The sequence below is a fragment of the Branchiostoma belcheri genome, unplaced genomic scaffold, assembly GCF_001625305.1.
Source record: "Branchiostoma belcheri isolate BF01 breed outbred unplaced genomic scaffold, Haploidv18h27 scaffold131, whole genome shotgun sequence".
NCBI lineage: Eukaryota > Metazoa > Chordata > Leptocardii > Amphioxiformes > Branchiostomatidae > Branchiostoma > Branchiostoma belcheri.
Genome location: NW_017802725.1, coordinates 683,302 through 711,117, shown reverse-complemented (window position 1 = coordinate 711,117; position 27,816 = coordinate 683,302). Strand labels below are relative to the sequence as shown.

At 40.2% G+C, this 27,816-nt stretch overlaps 2 protein-coding genes across 2 annotated transcripts in view; both read left to right on the top strand.

The window, feature by feature from the left end:
* Positions 1–17,530, top strand: part of LOC109464077 (checkpoint protein HUS1-like) — a 31,787-nt gene extending 14,257 nt beyond the window's left edge. Inside the window, exons 6-8 of the mRNA XM_019761004.1 lie at positions 16,161–16,260; positions 16,689–16,820; positions 17,428–17,530. Coding sequence (XP_019616563.1) covers positions 16,161–16,260; positions 16,689–16,820; positions 17,428–17,513 — 318 coding nt within the window. The 3' untranslated portion in view covers positions 17,514–17,530. The remainder of the gene's footprint in view (positions 1–16,160; positions 16,261–16,688; positions 16,821–17,427) is intronic.
* Positions 17,531–20,115: 2,585 nt separating this feature from the next.
* Positions 20,116–27,816, top strand: part of LOC109464058 (cAMP-regulated phosphoprotein 21-like) — a 94,262-nt gene continuing 86,561 nt past the window's right edge. The window contains exons 1-2 of the mRNA XM_019760981.1: positions 20,116–20,319; positions 27,450–27,523. The gene's annotated coding sequence lies outside the window, so the exon portion shown is untranslated. The remainder of the gene's footprint in view (positions 20,320–27,449; positions 27,524–27,816) is intronic.

Here is a 27,816-nt window from a genome sequence, read left to right as displayed (position 1 = left end):
AAGGAAAAACTGATTTTAAATCTTTATTTTGTAACCTCCAAGTAGTATTATTATAATAGTATAAATGACTTGTACAACAAGCAAAGCTTCACACACACTGTGTTAAGTTCATGTATTGAGTTTCTGTGTCTGAATGAGCAGCACAATTCCTTTATTATTATTCTTTATTGAACAATGGACACTGCTAATAACCCAATGACCACGAAGATTTTGCATGGCAACTCAAGTTATGAATGATCTGTCACCTGTATATGATACAGCACTAACCCTGTGTCCAGACTGATACAGTGTGATCTTTCCAATGAGTCACCACCACATCTCCACCTGGTGACAAAGTAACAGCCCTGGGATTCTTCATACCACTTCCAATGTAAGACAGAAATCTGCCCTGACTGTCAAACATTTTTACACAGCCATTTCCATTGTCAGCCACAATGATGTTTCCCATCCCATCAACACAAATGCCACAAGGATTTTTCAGCTGACTGTCATCAGATCCCTCACTCCCAAACTTGAACTTGAAGTTCCCCTCTCTGTCCAAGACATGGACACAGTGATTGTTGCCATCGGTGACCAGAATGTTCCCCTCCCCATCCACAGTGACATGTCCTGGACACCAAGGCTCTGGTGACCTATGACCTGAACCATATGTCCCCACCTCAGAACCATCTTGGTTAAACACTCGAAGTCGACCATTCTGCCTATCATACTCTGTAACAATCACCTGTTCTGTTGCCATAGATACAGTGATGCCACGGACGTATTCAACATATGGCAGATCTATTGTGGCCAAACAGGTGCCTTCCCTGGAATACTGCAGCACTACATGCCTACCACTCACCACCCACAGGTTGTCATTTCTGTCTACAGCAACATCCTCTGGATTTAACTTTTCACCAGTTTCCCCTGTCAGAGTTGGTGTGAACTCTCTGATATAAACACCATCCATTGTGAACACCTGGATTCTGCTGTTTAACCAATCAGCAATGTAAACCACATTGTCTTGTGAGACAGCTACTCCGCAAGGATGGATAAATTCCCCCCTACCTGATCCCTTTCCCCCAAACCTGACTTTCCTCACCCATGGTTGTCCCACCCTGATTGGTCTGACATTTGTGCCTGTATCTTTCCATTTAGGCTGAACCACTGACTGTTTGACTTGTCCAGTATTTGTTGCTGTGGGCTTATCTGTTGATTGTTGGTCTGACATGTGTTTTACAGTAACTGAATCTTTTTGCTGAGTTCCACCCTCCACTGGTTGCTTGGCAGTCAGCAGCTCCTCTATTCTGGCCTCCATGTTCTTGTTGGCCTCTTGAAGCTGCTGGATTTCTGTTCCAGGAGGATGTTCTCCGCTTTCTCTTTTTTCTCTCTCAGCATCTTTACCTCCCTCATCATGGCATCTACTCCAATCCTACCTGTCTGTACCTTCTCCTGCATCGTCTCAATCTGAACGTCTGTTTCTTGTTGTGATTGTTGTGAGTCCTCCTCCTTCCCTGTGTCTTCCTCCTTCCTTGGGTCTTCCTCCTGAATACTACCCTTTGGCTTTGCTGTTTGTAAAGCATACATCTGTTCCTCTATTGTAGCTGCCATCCTCTTGTTGGCCTCACTTAACTTCTGGTTTTCCTCCTTTTGTTCCAGGATGATTTTCTCTGCTTTCTCATTTTTTTCTCTCAGCATCTTAACCTCCCTCATCATGGCATCTACTCCAATCCTACCTGTCTCCACCTGCCTCTGCATCATCTCAAGCTGAACTTTCACCTCTTGTTTGGATTTCTCTTCTTCTTCCCTTCTTCCCTTGATGCCCACAATCGAGGCGTCGATTATTCTGGCATTTCAGGTCAGAGGTCCTTATACTAAAAATTGTCCAGTATTCACAGTCCATTTAACCTCGCCGGGTCAGTTCCGCATAGTCCCGTCCATACTATTACAGCAGTGAAGACTACATGAGGCTGGACACCAGGTTGTTCACCGTGTCCACCTCTGCTGCATTCCAATCCTTGATGGTTCTAGGCAGGAATGAAAAGTCTCTGTACTGTGTTCTAGTCTTAATCTGGGAAAGCTGGTAGTTGTGTGTGCGTCTTCTTCTTGATGGTGGCGGAACAAGCTTGCTTTTTATAATAGGGCATTGCACAATTGCTTGGTTGATCTTAGCCAGCATCTCTAGTCTTGCTGACCTTCTGCGTTCAGCCAGTGGTTGCCAGCCGAGTTCTGCTAACATGTTGGTCACGCTTGACGTGTTGTGGTAGCGGTTGAGAACATATCTCGCCGCTCGTCTTTGGATGCTTTCTAGTTTGTCAATGTCCTTCTGCTTGTAAGGATCCCACACGGATGAAGCATACTCCAACAAGGGTCTCACAAAGGTTTTGTATGCTTTTTCCTTGATGGAAACAGAGCTGATTTTAAGGTTTCTCTTAATAAAGCACAAAACTCCGTTTGCCTTGTTTGCTACATTATTGTAGTGTACATTCCAGCTCGCGTCCCTGCACAGTGAGACACCTAGGTACTTGGCTGTTCTTACTGTCTCAAGCGTATGGCCGTGGAGTACATATGATGTCTCCAAGGGTTTTCTACTCCTTGTCACTGTCATGGTTACACATTTAGCAGGGTGAAACATCATATCCCAGGATTTTTCCCAATCTGCCAGCCTTTCTAGATCCCGTTGTAGCTGATCCTGTTGTTCCCTATTGGTTATGACGTTATATATGGCAGTATCATCGGCAAACAACCTAGCCAGTGCTGTTAGTTTATCCGGTAAGTCGTTTATATATGCAAGGAATAGACAGGGACCGAGGACGGAGCCCTGTGGGACTCCTGATCTGACGCTCGCATATGAGGACTGGTATCCGTCGACTATAACTGCTTGTCGTCGGTCTCTCAAAAAGCTCTCAATCCAAGCTAGAGTCGATCCTTGGATTCCAAAGCGGTGTAGTTTGTGAATCAGTAGGCTATGATTCACCCGGTCTCACCCGGTCAAATGCTTTTGCGAAATCCATTATTAGGATATCTGTCTGTTTCCCACTTTCCACGTTGGTCGTTAGCTCTTCTACCATTTCTAGCAGCTGACTCTCACAGGATCGACCTCTGCGAAAACCATGCTGTGCGTCATTCAGTATGGCGTGTGACTCAAGGTGGTACATAACATGTTTGACCACAATATGCTCCATCAGTTTACACGCTATACATGTCAGGGAAATTGGTCTGTAGTTAGTTGGGTCATATTGTTCCCCTTTTTTAAAGATGGGCATGACATATGCACTCCTCCAGTCAGTTGGGACACTGCCTGTTGTTAATGAAGATTTAAAGATGGTTGTCAGTGCCGGCGCCAGTTCCTCGGCTAGTTCTCGTAGTATTCTAGGGCTGATGCCGTCTGGCCCTCCGGCCTTGTGTGGGTTCAGTTTCTCCATTAACTTGCTCACTCCCTCGCAGGTGATAGTGATGTCATCCATTGCTGGTACGTCTGTGTTTTGCATACCTGTCTTCTCTTCAAACTCTGCGTTTGAGTACTGCTGTCCATCACTGAAAACTGACTGGAAGTGTTCATTCAGAATGTCAGCTTGCTCTTGTGGGTTGGACGTAAGGCGGCCATCTTTCTTTAGAGGGGCAACACCGGCATTACTTGACCTCTGGTTCTTAACATAAGCCCAGAACCTCTTATTCCCTGGTTTGTAGGCAGATGTTTCTTCTGTAAAAACTGAGTTTAGATGGCTCCAATAGCTCCGGCGGATCTGTCGTTGGATGGTGCGGCGCAGAGCCTTAACCTCTTCCCTCAGCTTATTGGATCCGTTTTTCTTCCACTTGCGGTATTTCCTATCTCGTCTGTTCATCAGTTTCCTAATACTTGGCGTGACCCATGGTAGGTTGATTTTAGTCCTTGTTGTTTTATACGGTACAAAATTCTTAACTGCTGCCGTGAGGGAGTCCTTGAATGTGGTCCAAAGCTCTTCTGTGGACATATTATCACAGTTGTCTTGTACTTCTATGCTAATCTTTGTTGCTTCTGATCTTAGGCTGTCCCAGTCGGCTTTCGCGAACAGAGGAATTGTACGTTGTGTTTGCTTCTTCCTTCTGTTACTGGTGTTTATCTCACAATATGGAATGTTGTGGTCCGACAATCCGGGCACTATCTCAACTCGGGGTACCAGATTAGGATTATTTGTTACAAGCAAATCCAGGGTGATGTCTTCTCTGGTCGGTTCTTTAACCAGTTGTTCCAGTCCATTATCTTGTAAGATGTCTAGAAAGTCCTGATGAAGGCCAGGATATGGTGTACTTGGTTTTAGGGTGGTAGAAGACCAATCCCAACCCGGGAGATTGAAATCCCCTCCGATGAGCAATAGAGCATTCTGTATCTGAGAAGCTCTGTGGAGTGACATACTAAGTCGCTGCAAGCTAGGCTCGTCACTGACATCTGGTCTGTAGAATGCAGCCACATAGAGCGTACGTCTGCCTCTCAACTTGATACGCACCCACTCAAGCTCACATTCCTCCACATTCAGCTCTGGGGCTTCATAGCTATCCAAGTTGCTCCTCACAGCTACTAGTACCCCGCCACCTCGCCCTTCTCTGTCCCTTCTGTACACTCTGTACAGGTTCGGGAAAATTTCTGCAGTAGCCACTGTTTTATCTAGCCATGTTTCTGTTCCGATCACAACATCTGGTTTCAAACTTTCTAGAAGATATGGCAATTCCGCTCTTTTTGCGCTAGCAGATTGAAAATTAATGTTTAAGACACGTAGGGGTCTATCTGACCACTTATCTTGTTGGCTGGAACGAAGTGGTGTGGATGCATGTTGAGGCTTGAACTGGGTATCTGTGGGTGTGGTACAGGGGCTCGGACTCAGAGTTGACTCGTGAGGTAGTGAGTCGTGAGCTGACAGGTCTAGCCATTCCACTCCATGCAGGTCAAAGACAGTGCTGCTGTTTGGGGTGCCGCAAATTGCACAATACCAGTAAGTTAGAATCTGCTAGTTCCTCGTAGTAAAGCGTGTCAATGCTCTGACATTGGCCATGAAACCATTGCCCGCATTGTTCGCACTCTACACCCCGGTCGTTCCAGGAAACTTTCTGGTCGCAGGTCCCACAGTTCCATGAAGAATGGTTGCTATCTTGGGAGTATAAGTGACTGGGATGTTCATCCAGTTCTGGGCCGGGGTTCGGCTCAGGTGCATAAGATTTACTAATGAGGAGTACAGTCAAGTATAGGAGTACCAGTCTCTGCTTTGTCACAGAGTAGGGTGATTTGATTCCCATGGTCAATAGTTTGGACATGAATTCTCGGTACTGCCCTGCTCTGTTTCACTAATTGATGCTCTGGGTCCTCTTAGTAGGATCCCAGTCAATTAAAATAAAGAAAAACATCGATAAACTCAAAATAACTCAAATTCTCTCTAGTTGTTCGTACGACTGACTGTACTTGTCTGTACGGCATGGTGATGTCATCGGTCCTGTCACAGGGCTGGTTCTCTCGACCAATCACAGCCAGGTCTCGGTTCTCTCGACCAATCACAGCCAGGTTTCGGTCCTCTTGACCAATCACAGCCAGGTTTCGGTCCCCTTGACCAATCACAGCCAGGTCTAGGCCTCTCAGGCTGGAATGGTCCACATGTCTGCTGGGGGGTGGCAGGGTCAGCAGGTTGTCGGCAGAAGTGGTACGGTCCAGTCCTGTTTATTAGGAATAATGCAGTCAGTACTAATGTCATATGTTTGAGACCATATTAAAATGTTACTGTTATATACAATTTGCCATAACTTGGCAGTTCTCTTGAAATATCTAGACAAATAAAATGAAACTTTACGTTGTACATGTGGTTCTCACCTTGCCCCAGTCTGTCTCGTACTCGCACATAGTCTTCATGCTTCACGTGGAGCCTCACGATCAGCTGAGCGCCCTGGACCTTGTCCTGTAGGTCGTCTGAGATGAGGATGTGTGAGAGTTGCTGAGACAGGGTTCCCTCCCCCACCCTGTAGTGGTTGTGGTAGAACCTGTCCACATCAGTCTGGCGCAGGAACGTCAGGAGGAGGAGGAACGATCCATCCAAAACTTTCTTCAGGAAAACCTTGTGCGACAGGAGGACTTGTTGTGTTTCCTTGTAACGTCTAGCGTCTTTAAGAACCTCTGTGGTGAACAGTGTTCTCTCCAGTTCTTTGATCCTTTCGCTGATATAGACATCATCAGTCTCCACCCCAGTTGGTGGCTGCTCCGTTCCCAAGTTTAGATACACGGGAAGGTCTGAAAGGATTTAAAATGTATCTTAACTTTGAGGAGTAAATTCATGTAGTCAATAATCTTGAGAGAGCTAGCCATTTCAGAAAATGGATGCAGAATCTACATGATGTTTTGGGTACAAAATACACAAACAGAAGTGCACTCATTATAGAGATTTATGTTTCTAGTTTTCTTAACATAAATTTAGTATAAAGTCACTTTGTACTAAATTTATGTTAAGAAAACTAGAAACATCAAGTGTTCTTGTTATTATTAATTAAAATGAAACGTTAAGGCAAACTGAGAAATTTACCTTCATAGCTTCTGGTGGGTGACTGTCCCTTTTCATTTAACTCTGTTGGGAAATGTACATTAAATTCAATTTACAGGCAATGTTGTCATAAATTTTAAGTATCTACCGTAAATAAATCTGATAAAGATACGTACACACATTACACTTCATAATTGTATTGTCTCATGATGAAAGTCACACTTGTGAAACAAAAATGAATACTATTAGTCCAAATTAATGTCATATTAAGTGTATTAGCTCATAGTTGACGTACTAAGTACATGTACTTAGTAGTCATTTCATAAAAAGCTCATACCTGGATATTTGTCCTGCAGACTGTCCACAACATGCTTCAGGTCTGCCTCTTGTAAAGCCTCCATCAGCACATGTATGGTGGCTGCGTTTCCCTCACGTTTGTACCATTGCTGTAACAGTTCCATACAGCGAGACTTGTCATCCCTCCGTTTGCCTTCAATGTTTTCTATGTCTGGTGTCTCAAACCCCAGACACCAAGCCAGGTCCTTCCAGTCTGAGCTCACCTTGTTCTTTATAAAGATGAAATACCTCCTAACACCTGCAAGGCAACATATGCAATGGTGAAACAGTAAATAATTGTTTTTATAAAATACAATTTTACAATTTATATTAGGTATACAAAAACTTGGCATTTCAAAAAGAATTCTGCCCGTCAGTACATTCAATATGTTCAACTGGTTTCTATAGCAAAACTAAAAAACAGTTGTTTTGACTTTAAAGAATTGGCATACTTAGGCCACACCAATTTAATTTCTTGGTTAACGGATTCGCCGCTTCATTTTTTTCTTATTTGCAAAGAAAAAGAAAAATTCAGAATAAACTGCAAAATGCTCATATTTTGCCTTGAACAGTTGAAAACAGTCCTTTTCTTACTACTTGTTACAGCCATTCCATCTTTCAATGCAGTAGTATCATTAAAAGTTCAAAATTCATTGTTTAAATTTTGAACCAGCCTGGTGTGTTGACTTCATGGCTCCTATCGTACCATTTTGGGCCATAATAGGATGCCTAGGCCTGTTTTTATTTTTATTTTTTTTCGTCCGCCCGCTCCATTATTTTTGTAGAAAAATCCGTTAACCAAGAAATTAAATTGGTGTGGCCTTAATAATGGTACATTACATTTGTAGTCATTGTAACAGTTGTTGAGTAAAATGTTACCATCAGTGATCATGATAATGTCAAGACTAAGTGTAAGTCATAACACGTCAAGTTCAGATAAGTTGACAAGTTTCTGATTTCTGTAGACCTTCATAAAATGGTACATGTATTTATAAGTTGGTATTATTTTGGCTTTAGAATTGAGTGCCAAACCACAGCTCTGAGTATGGAGCTATAACAACATAAAGTTACATGATGAAACATTGAACTTGAAGTGTTAATCAAAGTATTCTGTATGATTCTGTGATCTCACCTTGTGTAGACATGTTGCAAACACTTTGCTGTTCACTCAGTTCCAAATCTTACATGAAATCGTCTGAAAAATTTACATTTACAATGTTTAATGGCAGGCAAAGCATACTATTGACAGACACTGGGAGTGTCCAAACATAAACAGTATAATAGAGCTGCTGTAGTGCTACACATTTACCAGTTAGTGAAACTAACATGTTGATTTTTAAAACTTACAGAACTTTAGTCTTGCTTGACAATTATGCGTTGATATATTTTTAGTTTTCTGGCATGCTAACTAACATCAGTAACGTTGGAAAAATAACTTCCAGCTTACCTTTCCTCAAGACAAGAACTGTTTCCTTGCCTGCCTGCCTGAATCATGGCGGTGTCTCTGGCTTCAGGGCAAAGTCAGTATTTGTACAGTGACACTTGTTACAGCCTCTCTTATTGGTCACTTAGGTCAAGAACAGTTGTTTACTGAGTGACTTTTGTGGGTTATTCTGGCTGCAGTAGTTTAATGATACACCTTTTCTACTTGAAAGTTAACTTGGCCTATTCCTCAAATGCATCAGAGAATCAATTCAATACTAGTAGTCTCTTGTTTTGTTAAACAATTATCTTTAAACAAAATGTCTGCACCAATTGTAGGCCCCCTTACTGAATACCTGTGTATGGTCTGTTACACCTGTAGGAATGCACCTGTAAACCGGAACACACCCCTCAAGGTCATGCAGGGTCAAACTTCACAGGTGCCTGGCTCTGTCAATGCTGTGGTGTGTCTATAACCGTGGTATTGTGAAATTTCTATTTGATCAAGGACATGCAGAGTTATAATTTTGATGCAATAGCCCTGCTGGCTGCATGAATACAGGACTGGTGGCATTTCTGAGTGGCTGTTTTAGACTGACAAGAATGAATACTACATGTAGTAGTTTAGGATGATCTTGGAGACAGTTGTGGGGGTGTATTCTTTCTAGTGTTTTTCTTTTACAGTGGTTACGTTCTTGGTACATGCAGTGTGTTTTTAAAGTGACTAAGTATGTTCCCATCATTGGTATCTGTGAAAAGTCAATCATGTCATCACACAAGGAACTTTTACTTAGTTTTGTTTGTTTGTTTCTCTTAGATATTTATTATGAAAGATACTTCTAGTGTTATTATACTTACATAGCATTATATATTTTATGTTTTTGAAAAAATCAGTCATGGAAGAATTTTTTTTATTCAAATCTTTATTTTATAACCTCCAAATAGTAATAACTTGTACAACAAGCAAAGCTTCACACACACTGTGTTAAGTTCATGTGTTGAGTTTCTGTCTTCCTTTATTTTTTTATTGTTGGACACTGCTTGTAAATAACCCAATGAACACATAGATGTTGGATGACAATTCAAGTGAATAATCTGTATATGATACAGCACTAACCCTGTGTCCAGACTGATACAGTGTCATCTTTCCAATCAGTCACCACCACATCTCCACCTGGTGACACAGCAACAGCCCAGGGATACTTCATACCACTTCCAATGTGACACAGAAATCTGCCCTGACTGTCAAACATTTTCACACAATGATTACCACTGTCGGCCACAATGATGTTTCCCATCCCATCAACACAAATTCCTTTGGGGTTTTTCAACTGACTTTCATCAGATCCCTCACTCCCAAACTTGAACTTGAAGTTCCCCTCTCTGTCCAAGACATGGACACAGTGATTGTTGACATCAGTGACCAGAATGTTCCCCTCCCCATCCACAGTGACATATCGTGGGTACCAAGGCTCTGGTGACCTATGACCTGAACCATATGTCCCCACCTCAGAACCATCTTGGTTAAACACTCGAAGTCGACCATTCTGCCCATCATACTCTGTAACAATCACCTGTTCTGTTGCCATAGATACAGTTATGCCACGGAGGTATGACACATGTGGCAGATCTATTTTGGCCAAACAGGTGCCTTCCCGGGAATACTGCACTACATGTTGCCAACTCACCACCCACAGGTTGTCATTTCTATCTACAGCAACATCCTGTGGTGATAACTTTTCACCAGTTTCCCCTGGCAGAGTTGTTGTGAACTCTCTGATATAAACACCATCCATTGTGAACACCTGGATTCTGGTGTTCACACAATCAGCAATGTAAACCTCATTGTCTTGTGAGACAGCTACTACCCAAGGACAGCGAAATTTCCCCCTACCTGATCCACATCCCCCAAACCTGACTTTCCTCACCCATGGTTGTCCCACCCTGATTGGTCTGACTTTTGTGCATGTAACTTTACTTTTAGGCAGAACCACTGATTGTTTGACTTGTCCTGTATTTGTTGCTGTGGGTTTATCCGGCATATACATGTAATGTTTGTCTGACATTGTACTGGATCTTTTTGCTGACTTCCACCCTCCACTGGTTGCTTGGCAGTCAGCAGCTCCTCTATTCTGGCCTCCAGGCTCTTGTTGGTCTCCTGAAGCTGCTGTATTTTCTTGTTCATTTCTGCCTTCTGTTCCAGGAGGGCTTTCTTCTCTTCCTTCATCTTTATTTCCTTCCTCATGGCTTCAATGTTCTCAGCCTTCCCCAGATCAGATGTGTAGCTGCTTGTGGGAGACTCTGGCTTTTCATTTAACTCTGTTGAGAAAGGTACGGGTATGTTCAAGCATTGAGTAGTCTCAAATTTTACAGGCGAATAAATGATAATTGCTCATAAAGCATCTAGAATATACATGTATATAATGTACACGCTATTCTACAAAATGCAAATCTTATGCCATTTTCTCCTACAATATAGACAGTCACAGCTGTCAGATGAAAACATAGTAGTAAATGACATGATGGAACTATCAGTCATAAATATCATGCTTGATTGTCATTTTTGTTTCCACTGAAACATATATGCTTGACTTAAATATATATCATAAAAGGCTCATACCAGGATATTCACCCTTCAGATTGTCCACAACAAGTTGTAGCTGTGCGTTTTTTAGTGCCTCCATCAGCACATGTATGGTGGCCGCGTTTCCCTTCCGCTTGTGCCATTCCTGCAGTAGTTCCATACAGCGAGACTTGTCATCCCGCCGTTTGCCTTCAATGTTGTCTATATCTGGTGTTTCAAACCCCAGACACCAAGCCAGGTCCTTCCAGTCTGAGCTCACCTTGTTCTTTATAAAGATGAAATACCTCCCGACTCCTGCAAGGCAACATGTGTATGTACAGTATGGGGAAACATACAGCAAGCAACGACCATATCTGTACAATAAAAGGTATAATTTTATGTAGAAATTATGTACATGATAATCATTAATATCCTCCCCATACATTGCTAGTCTTTATGATAGCAGAATGACCCAACAACAATTGTTTTGAAAAAAAATTGGCTCACAAAGAAAATTTGAACTTCAATGATTTACTGTTTTTTTTTTTTGACGTCATGTATCATAAGCACACGTGAGGTGTTCAGTGAAGTTCACAACTGTACATGTAAGTTTCTGGTTGGAGTAGACTTTTGCCTTTATCTTTATGAAATTTTAGTTATTATATTTAGTTGGTATGGCTTAAGCATTTTTAGTACAAATACAATTAACCAAATTAGCCCCCTTGACAATGAAGCTTAGGAACAACATGACTGAACTTTGAACTCAAAGTGTTGAAATATCGTGAGGCATGAAGAAATGATTTTACCTTGTATAGACATGATGCAAATTTGCTGTCCAGTCAGTTCCAAAGATTACATCAAATATGTCTGAAACACAAAGTTCAACATTAATTGAACTTACAATGTTAAATGGCAGGCAAAGCAAGAGCTGTACAGACACTGGGAGTGAACAAACATTACACTGTACTTTATGAGTGTCTAGACGTAAAACTAAAACATTGATTTTAAAAGTTACAGAACAAAATGTCAAGCTTGATATTAACTTTGTAGCTGTACTGAAAGATTTTTGTAGTTTGCTGACATGCTAACAATCAGAATCTAAAGAAAACTGGCAGCTTACCTTTGCCCAAAACAGGAATGGTTTCCTTGCCTGCCTGCCTGAATCATGGCGGCTTTGGGGCAAAGTCCCTTTTTGTCACTACCACTAGTAACAGTTCTAATTGTTTACTCTAACTTGTTGAATACTGACGTCATGGTTTTCTGGCTACAGACCTTAATTTTATGATATACCTGTTAAGTTTGGAGTTTTGTCTCAACCCTGACTGCTGAATACTAATAATATTTTTCTCAAATGTACTATATTATCTTTTTTTTGTGAAAGATACTTACTAGATAGTTTGAGTTTGTATGCTAGTGTGTTTATTATAACTTGGCAGTTATTATGTTATAGTTTCATGTTTATTTTGAAAGGAATCATACAATAAAAAAGTTATTTCAAGTCTTTATTTGACAACCTCCAAATAGTAAAAAACATATTTAAAGCTTCAAATGCATAACTTGGTTTTTGACATTGCAAAATCTGAAACATGTAGTCAAACACACAGGACTTGTCAGCTCAAGATGTATTTCATTCTCCTCTCTATTGTTGCTGCAAATCCAATAATTATTACAGAACATTTCTTGACTTACTAGTACTTAAGGTACATTTGTAGCTTTAAATCTTTGTGACATATTTAGTTGTAGAACACTATTTGTTTAATGATCAGAAGATGATACAAAATGCGTTGAACTTTTTAGTTTCTGTGTGGAATGTACAGCAAAATTACTTCTATCTGGATGTATTTGGTGGAATAATGGACAAGAATCCTGTGAACACAACTCAAGTTGTAAAATAATCTTTGTCCTGTATGATACAACACTAATCCTGTGTCCAGACTGATACAGTATCCAAGGCATTAGTCATGACCACATCTCCACCTGGTGACACAGTAACCCCATAGGGACTCTTTATACCACTTCCAATGTAAGACAGAAATCTGCCCTGACTGTCAAACATTTTCACACAATGATTTCCACAGTCAGCCACAATGATGTTTCCCTTCCCATCAACACAAATGCCCCAAGGATATTTCAGCTGACTTTCATCAGATCCCTTACTCCCAAACTTGAACTTGAAGTTCCCCTCTCTGTCCAAGACATGGACACAGTGATTGCTGATATCAGTGACCAGAATGTTCCCCTCCCCATCCACAGTGACATATCGTGGACACCAAGGCTTTGGTGACCTATGACCTGAACCATATGTCCCCACCTCAGAACCATCTTGGTTAAACACTCGAAGTCGACCATTCTGCCCATCATACTCTGTAACAATCACCTGTTCTGTTGCCATAGCTACAGTTTTACCCCGGAAGTATATAACTTGTGGCAGATCTATTGTGGCCAAACAGGTGCCTTCCCTGGAATACTGCACTACATGTTTATCACTCACCACCCACAGGTTGTCATTTCTATCTACAGCAACATCCTGTGGTTTTAACTTTTTACCAGTTTCCCCTGGCAGAGTTGTTGTGAACTCTCTGATATAAACACCATCCATTGTGAACACCTGGATTATGGTGTTATAACAATCAGCAATGTAAACCTCATTGTCTTGTGAGACAGCTACTCCATAAGGACAGCGAAATTTCCCCCTACCTGATCCAAATCCCCCAAACCTGACTTTCCTCACCCATGGTTGTCCCACCCTGATTGGTCTGACATTTGTACCTTTAACTTTCCCTCTAGGCTGAACCACTGACTGTTTGACTTGTCCTGTTGCTGTGGGCTTATCTGTTGAATGTTTGTCTGACATGGCTAAATCTACTGGATCTTTCTGCTGACTTCCACCCTCCACTGGTTGCTTGGCAGTTAGCAGCTTCTCATTTCTGGCCTCCATTTCCTTCATGGCCTCCTGAAGTTGCTGTATTTTCTCATTCATTTGTGTCTTTTGTTCCAGGAGGATTGTCTCTGCTTTCTCATTTTTCTCTCTCAGCATCTTTACCTCCCTCATCATGGCATCTACTCCAATCCTACCTGTCTCCACCTGCCTCTGCATCATCTCAAGCTGAACTTTCACCTCTTGTTTGGATTTCTCTCTAGTTGTTCGTACGACTGACTGTACTTGTCTGTACACCACGGTGATGTCATCGGTCCTGTCACAGGGCTGGTTCTCTCGACCAATCACAGCCAGGTCTCGGTTCTCTCGACCAATCACAGACAGGTTTCGGTCCTCTTGACCAATCACAGCCAGGTTTCGGTCCCCTTGACCAATCACAGCCAGGTCTAGGCCTCTCAGGCTGGAATGGTCCACATGTCTGCTGGGGGATGGCAGGGTCAGCAGGTTGTCGGCAGAAGTGGTACGGTCCAGTCCTGTTTATTAGGAATAATGCAGTCAGTACTAATGTCATATGTTTGAGACCATATTAAAATGTTACTGTTATATACAATTTGCCATAACTTGGCAGTTCTCTTGAAATATCTAGACAAATAAAATGAAACTATACGTTGTACATGTGGTTCTCACCTTGCCCCAGTCTGTCTCGTACTCGCACATAGTCTTCATGCTTCACGTGGAGCCTCACGATCAGCTGGGCACCCTTGACCTTGTCCTGTAGGTCGTCTGAGATGAGGATGTGTGAGAGTTGTTGAGACAGGGTTCCCTCCCCCACCCTGTAGTGGTTGTGGTAGAACCTGTCCACATCAGTCTGGCGCAGGAACGTCAGGAGGAGGAGGATCGACCCTGGTAAAGAATCCTCCAACAAAGCTTTGTGGGATAGGAAGATTTCTCTCGTTTTCTTGTAGCGTCTGCGGTCTTTTAGCACATCTTCAGTGAACATTGTTCTCTCTAGTTCCAGAAGCCGTTTTGAGACCAGGGCATCGATGTCCCCAGCCTGCCCTCCTGCAGTAGTTGGTGATTGCACTGCGCCCAAGTTTAGATGTACAGGAAGGTTTGGAAACGGTGGAAATCTGCTCGTCTGTGTCTTTTGCTTTTCATTTAGCTCTGTTGAGAAAGGTACAAAATAATGCATATTTTCAATGACATCACGGAGTATCTGATGAACGAGGTAAATTCTCAGACTTGATACAATTCCTTGTCTTTAAAACTATAGATTGCCATGTAGCTGAAGATGAACAAATTAAAGAGAAACATAGTACATTTCAAGTGATTTTGAAAAGGGTCGTACCAGGATATTTGTCCTTCAGACTGTCCACAACATGTTGTAGCTCTGCCTCTTGTAGTGCCTCCATCAGCACATGTATGGTGGCCGCGTTTCCCTCCCGTTTGTACCATTGCTGTAACAGTTCCATACACCGAGACTTGTCGTCGTGTTGTTCACCGTTAATGTTTTTTATGTCTGGTGAGTCAAACCCAAGACACCAAGCCAGGTCCTTCCAGTCTGAGCTCACCTGCTTCTTTATGAAGAGGAAATACTTCTTAACACCTGCAAGAAAACGCACAGCATGGCTGGGGAGTCCAGCTATCCCCTCAGTAGGCAAAGTCACAGGTTGGCCACAGTCTGGGCACCTAAACGGATCTACTCTTTCTGCCCTTTCACAAGTCTCTAACCATTGTCCATGAAAAACCTCCAAACATTCCTGGCAAAAGTAGTGGTGACAAGGCAGGATCTTGGGCCTTGTGTAAGGTTTCTTGCAGATGTTACAGGAAAGAGATTGGATCCTATGTTGGTATGCAGTAGAGTGAAGACTTTGGGACGCCATTTTCAGTGCTTAAGAAATAGAGCCCAGTAGTTTGCCTCTGCCAATACAAAGTTCATTCTACCATCATGTGACCACTTGTATGTTTGAAATGTCTGTTAATCATTCGTTTATTCATTGATTACTACCTACTTGGTTTGAATGAAAGATGCTACTGTAGGGTACACAGAATCTAGATTTGTCTTCGTTGCAGCAGAAATGGTCTTCATAATGAATCAGATTCTGTACATTATTAAAAAAAAGAAGGAATGAAATTCAATGTGAAATGACAATCATGTTTGAAATAATTTCATGCTACTCTGCTACATTTTGTACCTTCCCTAGGTGCCTTCCCCAATAGTTCCCAAATCTAAAAAGTTTTAACACCAATCATACTGGAGTATATTTCAGAGATATATACCAGTAAAATTTGACATGACTCTGGGTTTTAACTTGTTGAATTTTCTTTTTTATTGCAGTATTCATTGAATAATGATATTTAGTTAATAATGCTCTCAAAATTGCATCAAAAGTGTCTTCTTACCACCCCCTTTTTGAATGGTATGGTCCGTAGTTCACACCCTAACTTCAAGCCTTGAGTCTCATTATATATTCTTGATTGACAGGTGCTCTCGGCCAATAGGAACGGAGACATGACCCTGAAGGTGGAGACTGACCTGGCCTCGGTCACGACACTGTTCCGAGATCTGGAGACTCCCTCCTGGTGTGAGTAAAGTTGAATTATGCTTTGAGGAAGGTATTTAATAGGCTCATCAAATTACATCAAATTGTAAGTGAGAGGCATAATTACAGGTTGTGCAAAAGAAAACTCCACACTAGAAATGTAACATTTGCAAAGCAAATGCATAATCTTTACCTTCACTTAGTCTAGCCCTAGTTTAGTCTTACTCAAAGGCAAACACATTCATTATGGTGACCAGGCTCTCCAACTCTGTTCTGCTACATAATGTAACCCAACACCCCAGGGTGTCTGCTTCAACACCAGTTACAAGTTTGGTCCAGGTCATTATTTGTTTGGAGAAGAAGAAGAAAAGGAAGAAAAAACTCACATTAAATACATAAATATCCAAAAAAGGATTGTGTATCTGAGAAAACTATGTTGAATATAAAAAAGATTTTATATGTCTCCCCAGCGAGAGAAGAAGAGTCAGGCCTGTGTCCGAGTGACCGTGACCCTGAGGAGATGGCCGAGGCTCGTGTAGACATCAGGAAGTTCTCTCAGTTCCTGGTGGGGCAACAGGTCAACCCTGACAGGATCATATGCAGTAAATCTGTCAAATTAAATGGTTTTATTCAGAGGTTTATTGAGGAAAAACTCTCATTTAGCTGCCCACCTGAGGGTGACAGCTATTCTTCCAGGAGAGAGTACATAAAACATAACAGTTACTATACATTTGTTAGCCTGGTTACCAAACCTATTATTATAATAGCTCACTGACTCTTACATCCTCTATTTGCGGAGAGGATGTAGGACTCGGGAAAGTAGGTTATAGAATGGTAACCAGGCTAGTTTTTGTTGACTTCTTAGAGCCAGGAGTCGTTTAATGTTTTTCAGTGTATCCCAATAGTACTAGTATCATATGGAGTCAGTCCAAAGTTTGGGCAATGGCTTAAGACTGCAATTTTCTCTAACTTCTTACTTCTACATTTGACATCAATTATAATGTTCAACTTATTGAACTTGTAGTGTTACAGCATTTTTAACAGGAATGAAGGCTGTAAGCTGGTATTGTAATGGTCTTTTAATATCCAAACTGGCTGCCAAATAGATGAATTTCCAGACAGCAAACTCCTATGACAGCACAGAATTTAAACTCTTTGTGAGACGATGTGATTCTAACTAGTACATTTTTACTCTTTTATCACTGACAGACATTGTTGATGGGAACATTCTTCACTTCTTTGTTCTACATGAAGATTTGTCTCTTCAGTACTTCATTCCTACAGTTGCAGTTTGAGAAAGATATTGTAGCGGTAAGTTTTGTACAATTACATAACATCTTTGTTGAGCACTTTCATTTGTTGTGCAAGCATGTTAAGTTGATAAATTTGCTTTTGGTTATGACAATTTTTTTCCTTCACTCTAGCTGCAATTAATAACTTTTAGCTCATAAGTAATGTACAGAAAAACAACTAAATCAATTTATCTCTTTTTTATATTTTTTAATTCTCAAACTTGCCATTTCTATCCCACAGGTCTTACTTGGTGTGAGGATGTTGTCCACTCCTGACATATTCAGTACTTCAGTACAACTTCAGCAATTTTACATTTCCTGGTACCCTTACTGCACATCTAACTGTAATGTTGTTTAAAGCTACCGGTATCTAGTGATGATGCCCCTACTGTACTTCTAGAACAAACAAACAAGTTTATGAACACATCAATCCTTGGCTGATGACTCTGGTACTTGAAAGCAAGTTGTTTGATATTCTCATGACTGTCTCTGTGTATCAGTTTCATCTGAAACCTTCCCAGTCATCTGACCTCCAGTGTGGTTTAATAAAGACAAACCTGTAGAGACAGGAGTGCAGCCAACCTGAACGGGCAAAATTATTGGTTTAGTGGTCAGGACAGGAATGACAAAAACTCAAATGGAGTTTCAAAATTGTTAGAGCTGATACGCACAGACATAATTGATAATTTGGAGCATAAAAAAGATTGAGTTTGTGCATACATGCATTATGTAGAACTTTCATACTTTTCTTGTGTTTGGTCCAAATCAAATTAGAAAATTGAAATCAAAATTGACAGTGATGTAACATTAAAAATGTTATTAGAATAAAAGCAAAAATTCCAGATTATTGTCAATGAGACTTGTAAGATTATTGTCAATAATATTTTGTAAGAAATTTGACTACTAATGTTTTTGATGGTGCCATTTTTCTGACATGAAATGTCCAGTCTTTTTCCAATCTCTATTCCAACGCTAAAAAACAATCCATCACCTTAAAACTCCCCTTTTCAAGCCTGCTGTCAGTTTCTTCATATGAAATTGAGCCCAGTAGGGCAATAAAGTCTGGCTATCTTGAAGGATCTACCTGTATATATTGTTTGAGCGGAAAATTGAAATCGGTTTCATAGCAATGTTTTGAGCAAACCTCCTGGGATAGATCTCTCAATAAAAGTGAGATAAGAGTGCTTGTTTAGAGGGCAGGTAACTTCACAAGTGTCAGGCTTTACCAATTCTGTTCTTTGCTTCACATAAAGCATTGTACATTTTAGTCTGCTTTCAATTGGTAGACATTTGGCAACAAATTTGTACTGGTTATGGGCTTAGGCAACAGGGAGGATGTTAAAATAAAGATTTATCAAAATGAAAATAGATTGCTGGGAGGAAACCTTTGAGATAGATTCTTTTTTCTTTTCATACTATGTTTTCTTGTTGATTTGTCAATTTAGTAGCCTCTACCAGGCTTCAGAAGGTTTTAGGAATAATAGAAATTGGCCAAATACAAAAATAACATGCCAGGGGAGTTGGTCCTCTAAGGGAGTATAGTTTTGAGAATGGAAAAGTGTTCAATGGTCCAACTCCCCTGGCATGTTATCTTACTATTTGGCCAATTTTTACTCTTTGCAGTTGCTTCTAAAGCCTGGTAGAGGCTGCCAAATTCAGCACGTTTTTTTTTTAAATCTGAGAACCAACAAATTGAAGTGATGTGGCCCAGACAGCCCCTCCTTGACAGTTGCTTTATTGAGGTTGCCCTGTAGGATGTGGGCTGTGAGATTTATTACATTGAAAGACAATTGCCCTTTGAGGCATATTTTTGTATCAAATGATGGAACTTTTGATCCATGAAAGTAAAAGAAACACTTTAATGCTAAACAATAGTGCCAAGCTTAGTATTAGGATACAATTGTTGTTCAATTTTTTTCAAACCAGAAATTATTGGTTGTTCTGTTGTAGTTATTGTACATATCTGAAATAGTTTTGTTAGATATGTTTATATTTTGTATACAATGGCATTTGTACAGAGAGAAGTTACTAATAAATATGTTATCTAACAAGTTGAATTTTTGTACCTTGTTTTTTTTTTTGTGACAAGTAGTGCAGTGGTGTACAGAAACTTGACTTATGTAAAACAGATAATGAAATGAAACACGTAACTTAACTTTGGAAACTTAATTTAAAACTTTTGATCCAACACAAAGTTCTCTCACCTAGGTCAAAAGTATCTAGTAGATGATGTTTGATGTCACACTTAAAGAAGCCACCTGACAAGCTTCACTGGGTCAGTCTACTGAGGAAGACCAGGGTGACTGGTGGAAAGCTCTAGGTGAGAGAACTTTATTGTGTTGGATTGTTGGATCAAAAGTTACAACTACCAACACAGATGAACTTTCATGAAAGTTTAGAAGGATGAATTTGTGTATGTTTGTGCATCGTGTGTGAGTGAGTGTATGTGTGATCACCCGCGCGTTTTTTTCCTGGGTGTACATGCATCTAGAAACCGGACTGTCCTAAAACGTCACCTTCCCCCACGCAACATCTGCTTGGAGTTCGATCTCCACTTTCTAGCAGACGACCGGAAGCGGCGCTGTGCATGGTGGGATGGAGGGGCCTGGTATTTCCGGTGACGTCACGGCGCAGTGCCGGGTTCACGGGGACTACCGACCATTTGTCCACTTCCATGTTGTAAAAAAAAAAAAAAGAGATTTTCCTTCCCTTTCTGACGCCTTCCAGCTCCGGAAAATTCCAGGATCGGTCCCGGATTGCGTCTCCTAGCTCCCGATCGTGTGGTCCAGGCGACTGGGACGGAAAAAGGGTGAGTAGCGGGGTAGAGTCGGGGAGGGGAAAGGGGGTGTGCTTCGCCCGAACACGCTCAAAGAGGGGAGGGGTACTAGACACAGCTGTACAGCCCCTATATTATATATACCGTGTTTCAGCTTTTTCTACACTCCCTGTCCTTAAGTAGCATTTTCTAAACTAGCGGGACGCAGTGTTCCTATATAGGATAGCCTGGCTGAAATTTCTCCTCGTTAGCTTGAACACAAAGGGAGAGAAAATATCATAATAATATCGCCTGGACGGCTCAGCTGAGAAAATGATGTACACACACAGGGGACTGCCTTTTTGCCAAACATGTAGACAGCCGTCCGGCGCTGTGGCGATGCTCTGACCATTTTAGGAGGAACGGAAAATTTTCCCAGCGATTTTAGGTTTGTGCGGCCGATAGGAGACTGGTTATAAAATACCAAGGATGTTTGGTAGGGTTATAGCGAAGGCGTGTGCCCGCCGGTTGAATTGACAGCCCCCAAGAAAATGGCCCCACAAATGTACAAATGTCCGATGCTATTTTTAGCCGGTGTACACTAGCGATCATCTCCCTACGGACAACGCTAGAAATTATAACGGGAAAAAAAACGCTGCAATATTTCCAGAATAATACGGCTATCCTTTCTGCTACGGATCGTTTGGTACGGCTTTTAGTTTATGAAATGGAAAGGTCTTTCCTTTTAACAAGGAAGTGATGAAATTGACATAAACAAAACAATGTATTGTTCGTGCTTGTTGGAAGGTATTGTTCCAATCTAATTAAGCGTATTTACCTAATCTCTGTATCTAAATCAATAAGTTCTGGCTTTGCAATAGCTCAATGTAAATTTGATTTTTACTTGATAAATGAGTAAAGCATATTTGTTTTATTATTACATTAGTTATGATAATATTTGTTTTGCTTTGAATAAAATGTACTGTATATTAGGTATGTTTTAATATTAATTCTTTTATATAAACTTGAAATGAATTGAATGTTGATGTTTACAATGAATGAAGGGGAAAGTTGTTTATTTTCTTTTGAACTTAATGCGCTAAATTCTACCGTGACTGTTTCCATATATTCTCCATTGATACGCTTGTCATCAATTTAAAGGTTGGTTGGTCTGATTTTCTTTACCATTTTATACCAACATATAAATCATCTTTGAAATTGAGGAACGTCCCAAATAGATTTGAAAAAAAAGTAAAAGTACCTGTTTTGAAATGAAATGAAATTTTGTGCAGACCTTTAGAAATAATGAGTGTGAGAAATGTTTACATTTTCCCATTGTGCTGATTAGAAAGGCCTCAGATCAAATTTCTTAAATGGCCTACTTGTGAAATTTCACTTTATTCCCAAAGGTATAATTTTGGGTCTTTGTTTGCCAAAGGTGATTCATTAAGGGACCAAAATGTAAACAATTTGATTTTGTAAATAAACCGAAACCAGAAGAGTTTGAACCTTACCAGAATAAAATAATAGTATGTTATTTTTTCTAGATGTGTAGCCTGAATATTGTAAAATACATATGCACCATCAAAACATGCCTAACATCATTATCTTTTACATGTTACTGTATATACATATTTGGGACAACTTTCTTTACTGTTAGAAATCATGATTTTGATGCATTCACAAGTGTAATTTTGTTCTTGTATTATTTTTGAAAGGAAGGCTTATATATCTCTTGAATGTAACGCTTTTGCCAACTCATGTTACTTACAGTAGTGTAAAATCACAATGTAGCACAACATAAATGTACTTGTAGATAAACATAGAGGTATGTGTACATAGTATACAAGCTTAAACAATCATTTAACAGGCATTCGTGCAATTGCTATCAACACCGTACCAAGGAACAGAACATTTTGAAAACATGGCATTTTTTCTCGGAAAAAGGGTTGCAAACGATTCGAAGAATTTGACGCTCATTCTGTACCTTGGAAACAATACCGATGTTGTTGCAAATTTATATTTTAGGGGCCATACTGATTTTATTATATGGATGCCATAAGGTCAGTTTTATTTCATATATTTTTTTTGTCCTATCACTTCATATTTTTTCTGAAAAAAATCTGAGAACCAACAAATCAAATTGGTGTGGCCTTACGTAGATACATATCATACTGGGTAGTCTTGGGCCTTCACACAAGAGGGCCTGCATGCCTTTTTTCATGAGGCGTAATCAGGCCTTTTTACTAAAATTTTAGTCTCCGTAATCCGTAGGCAGCCTCCCCAAAAGTCAACGTAATTCATAATAGTACATTAGCCTCAACGCGTAAAGTCATAATCAGCTCTGAAACTTTAACGTGATTTGTAATCGGCGGCGAAAAGTTTACCCCCCCCCCCATGCAGGCCCTCACACAACACTGTAAGGCTTTATGCCCTCATTTGCCTATGAATTGCACAGTTTCCATGGAGACCACTTTAAAAGAAGGTATGCATAACATGCCCATTTAGAACGCGGAAGGGCTAGAAAGGGATTGTGCCACGGAGCATTTGAATGGACACAATTATGACAGGGTTAGGGCACAAGGACAGCTTTTGTGTGCAGAGGTTAATGTGATTTCGTCAATACAGAACCTTTTTTTATTTATACATGTCCTGCATATTAATATTTCATTCACACATGTATGGGAATAATAAACCTATGTTATGTCTTATAAGTTATGATATAAGTTAAACAATTTGTAAGTAATAAACTAATATATTGATCTATTAATATTATGTCTAACCTTCATTGACATATCTAGGCATGTTATAGGTCATATGACTTAAGTTATGGATTGTTTAACATGATCGAGGTAATTGGGATACACAAAAAACTTTTACTCAAGCAACTAAAATCTATTCAGTTCTTTAGTAGCATCCGTATCAAGCTTATAGAACTGGGGGTTAGGTGGTCTTCGGCTGTTTTCTGATTAGCCCAGTTCAACCAGGCGGGCTATGTTGTCTATATGCAATCAGAAAATAGCACATAAAAGCTCCCAAAGACCCTGAAGACCCCCCCCCAAACCCCCAGTTTTTGGCATGCTATGGAGGCTGTGTCTTTATTTAGTACGTTTTCTTGTGTATTACATGCATTGAGGCTGATATTGGCATGCACTGTAGGTTTCTTACTTATTTTGGCCCTGTATTAGTGTAACTTGGCAGTTGAGCCATGTTTGAGCAAACCAGTGAAATGACTTGCAGTGGTGTGTAACACTTGGCATGTTCTACTAAAGCACAGGTGGTATAAAAAGACCTGGACCCAGAACACCACCTGCCTATGCAGCTAAATTACCGTAAAATTACAGCTGTGCAGGTAATTTTCCTGTACTTTAGTCGTTACCAGTACTAGTGGTATCCAGAAAAAAAATCTTCCGAGTCCTGAACATTATGGATTTGACCTCGTCGGGTAACTCTATTTAAGATTGCAGATAGAGTATTGGCAAAAAGGTGAAAAGAAAAAAAGAGATCCATGCATTGATTCCTACATAAAACTCTAGTGGTGTATGAAAATTGTGGAAATTTTGTTATTTCTCATCTATACATATTACTACATTAGTTATTCTTCCCTTGAGCAAGATTTCGTGAATAGGATAACATGAAAAAAAGGGAGATCCATGCATTGATTCCTACATAAAACTCTAATGGTGTATGAAAATTGTGGAAATTTTGTTATTTCTCCTCTATACATATTACTACAGTAGATTTGACTTCTTCAGTTGATTCTATTTAAGATCATAGAGTATTGGCAAAAAAGGTGGAAAAAAGATTCATTCATTGAGTCCTACATAAAACTCTAGTGGTGTTTGAAAAATTGTAGAAATTTTGTTATTTCTCATCTATACATATTACTATATTAGTTATTCTTCCCTTGAGCAAGATTTCGTGAATAGAATAACCCGTTTTTTATAGGCCCCAGGAAATTTGATTTTGTCTGAGCCAGGCCAGTCAGAAATACGGTTAATTTTGCTGGAAGCTGGGAGTTATTAGATACAAATTTGCTGGTCCAGTCGTTATGTAATACTGACTTATCGATCATGTCTTTGATTGGATTGGTTTAATGCATGTGGACCAAATAATTGTCCTGTACTCATCCATTGTCAATGTCAATCAGGCCTCGAAATTCATTTTTGGGAATAGGTGCACACCAAAATTTTGGGGTGCACCATATGAAACAAAACCAAAACAGATCTTACTGCTCCTCTAATGAGCTTGAATCTGAAATGGTAGCTAACTTCAAAATCTTAAACAAGAACCAACATTTTATTAATTTTCTGACGCCTGGATGCCAAGAATATCCTGTATACTATTATTTAATACGTACAAAAATACCTACAAAAATATTTGGGTGCACTGGTGCACCAACAAAAAAAAATTGGGTGCACAGCTCCAATTTTGGGTGCACTCTATGATCTGCTTGGAGATTATACCAAAGCAAGGGGTTGACTTTTGGTCGGCAACCTTTCTGCAACCCAACCAGATGAGAAATGGACAGTCCCCAGCTCCCATCTGTGTTGGTCTGTAATCCCCCCCCCCTCCCACTGGACACCCCCCAAATCTATTTATGGCTTGTGTAATTGGGCGGGACATTTCACATCAGAATTTGGATAGTGTTTCATGTGACGGTTGATGCCAGGAGAGATACCAGTTTCTTTCATGTTTATCTCTGTCGTATTCCTTATTTGTGAATCTCAAGACCAGCTCAGGCCAGCATTTTGGCAGAATGTACTGCACATGAGTGAAACACATAATGTACAATGTATTGTGCATTAACACTTCAGCAGAATGTCTTGTTTTAGGTCAAGAATGTCTTGTTTTAGGGTAAGAATGACATTCCGTGTATAGTTCTCAAATCGTCGTAAAATATATTGTATGCAAAGGGCAAAGAAAGGTGTTACTACTCTTAGTTTAATGACTTTTCTTAAATGTTTTAAGTTACATGTACCAAGGACACACTGTATAATGTCCTTGCATTATTACTTTAAAATGCATTTTGTTTCATTGGGACAAAAATTGAAACTAAACAGTCTTCATCATGCCAACATTCTTCAGATGGTCTATAGTATAAATGAATCATCTAATGGAACCAAGGAGGTACCAGGGATAAGAGTTCTGACTGAGGACAATGCCCACCTGAGTCATGTGTTCCTAGAAACTAACAGGAAGTGACTGCAGGCATGGGCATGTATGAATGTGGAAGCCTTTTTATAATATAAGCGTCCTCACAGATTCACAGAGGCTCTTGAAGGGGTTATGAATATCAGCAACATGATTGTTTGAGTGTTATATAATTTTCAAGGGCAGGCTCCTCTTTACTTTAGTAATTTCTAAGGTCATCTGTTGTTGATTCTGTACCATTAAATACGGCGGAAGCTTAAGGTCCGGAAGTCCCATGCTAGGGAGTACATGTGGAAAGCTAACTTTGCAGCTGCACCTCTTGATATATTGTGTGTTACCTTTCAATTAGCCTCCGGGCATGAGTTTGCAAATAAAACTCTCTGTTGATAAAACAGAGCTCCGGCCGGACAATGCAATCGTCTGTCAGAGAAAGCGAAAAAAAGCCGGCGGATGGAAAGTAATTGACACACGCTGCCCCTATTTATAATTCATGGGCAGGACAAGTCTCCTTGTGTAAAGGTGAATCAGACCATTAAAGGCATATCCTCTGTGCACTTTCCTAACATAATGGATGGTATATCAACCAATGTGGAGTAAACATATAGCTCATGGTTGGTGAGGCAGGGCTCGAAATTCATTATTGGGAACAGGTGCACTGGTGTACGCAACCTAAAAAATTGGATGCTCAAAATTTTTTGGGGGCGTACCATATAACATAAAATAAGTAGAATTATGTTTTATTTCTGAAAAAAGTACTTATAACAATTATTTTTTAATCATTTTTCTGACACTTTAATATACGATAAGAATACGCTGTATACTTCTATACATTTTACATCCTTACATACATAAACCTACGAAAATACGTGCACCCACAGAACAAAATTGGGTGCACTGTGAGCTCCGAACTTGGGTACACGTGATGATGTCATCCAAGGATACACATGTACCCATTATTTTGAGCCTGTGAGGGGCACATTCAGACTCTAGCCATTCTTACTTCATAATCCTGACAGCATGTGAGAGCCTCAGTAAATCTTTTTTATATGTATTTTGTCCCCAATGTGTTTGATAATAATATTTATGATCCTGTTCCACTGTTTTAACGTAATTATTTACACACTGTTTTGACTGTTGTGAGCAAAACATAGCTCATGCTTTGGTAACACACGTATTGGGCATATTTAGAGATACATATCATTTTGCTAAATTCCTATCATGCGAGCTATTTTGTAAATTTCATATTTATATCCTGTTCCTGATTGATTCTGTGTTTATTCCTTGTCTGCTTTGAAGCAAAAAGGTCAAAGGATCATGGTTATAACATTAAGAAAGGGAATTTATTTATTACCAAGAAATTGCCAGTATGCTATGAATACAAAGATAGTCAAACGTGACAAGTGGCCACCTCTTGAAGCTGTCCACCAGACACAACAACTGCATTTTCCTGGTCCCTCAATTTTTCATAGGCACAAGCACTGAGCACCTGTCCAAAAAGACCACTTTACCGTAGTCCCTTGGGTTACCTTCTTTGGTAGGTTTGACTGTATGTATTGTATAGATTCAGGGTTTTACTTGTTTGCCTTGCCTTTTCTGTATCTGTATATCGTTGTAACGGGGGGGTGGGGGTGTTATAGGCGCTACCAGCTGATGGGTCTAGACCCTTTAGCCGAATCGTAGCAGCGTCGGCATTTGAAGCTGGTGGGTTTGGTCGTGGGTTCGATCCCCGGCCTGGAACCAGGAGTGTCTTTCTGTTTCTACTCTCCTTACATGTTTGCAGGCACCGCAGCAGATAGTTATATGCTACTGAACAACCTGTTATATATACACCTAACCTATGCACATCTAGCTTAGTGTTCTTTAAAACTAGCTAGTGATAATGCCCCTACTATACTGTACTTGGTAGCAGCAAGTTTGGGTCAATGATAGTTATACTATAGGAAAAAACAAATTCCTTGAAATGACAGAAAGGAAAGTAGCCTAGAAAAGTAGAATAACAACAATTATTATTACTTTCTCCTTTTATGCAGGTATTGTCTAAGGAGTACAGAGAAACACCACAAGGAGCTGAACAGCAAAACCTTCGCTGCTGCAATCTTCACATGTAAGTCTTCTCTGTTAATATATTAATTTGTTATATAACGTTATACATAATGCTGAGGGCTGTCTTGAATCCAGTGTAACATTCTTATAATTGATGCTTGGCCAAGATTTGTCAGCCAAACACACCAACTTTTGTATTATCTGTATATCACACCTAACATCGCATGTATTGGTCAAACATTACCCGTGCAATCGCAGCCTTTTGTAGCGTTGAATTGTTGCAGGGTTTACAATCACATAATACACTTGATAGATGTATCATTTGCTCCACACATGTTTGTGGAACTGTCGGAA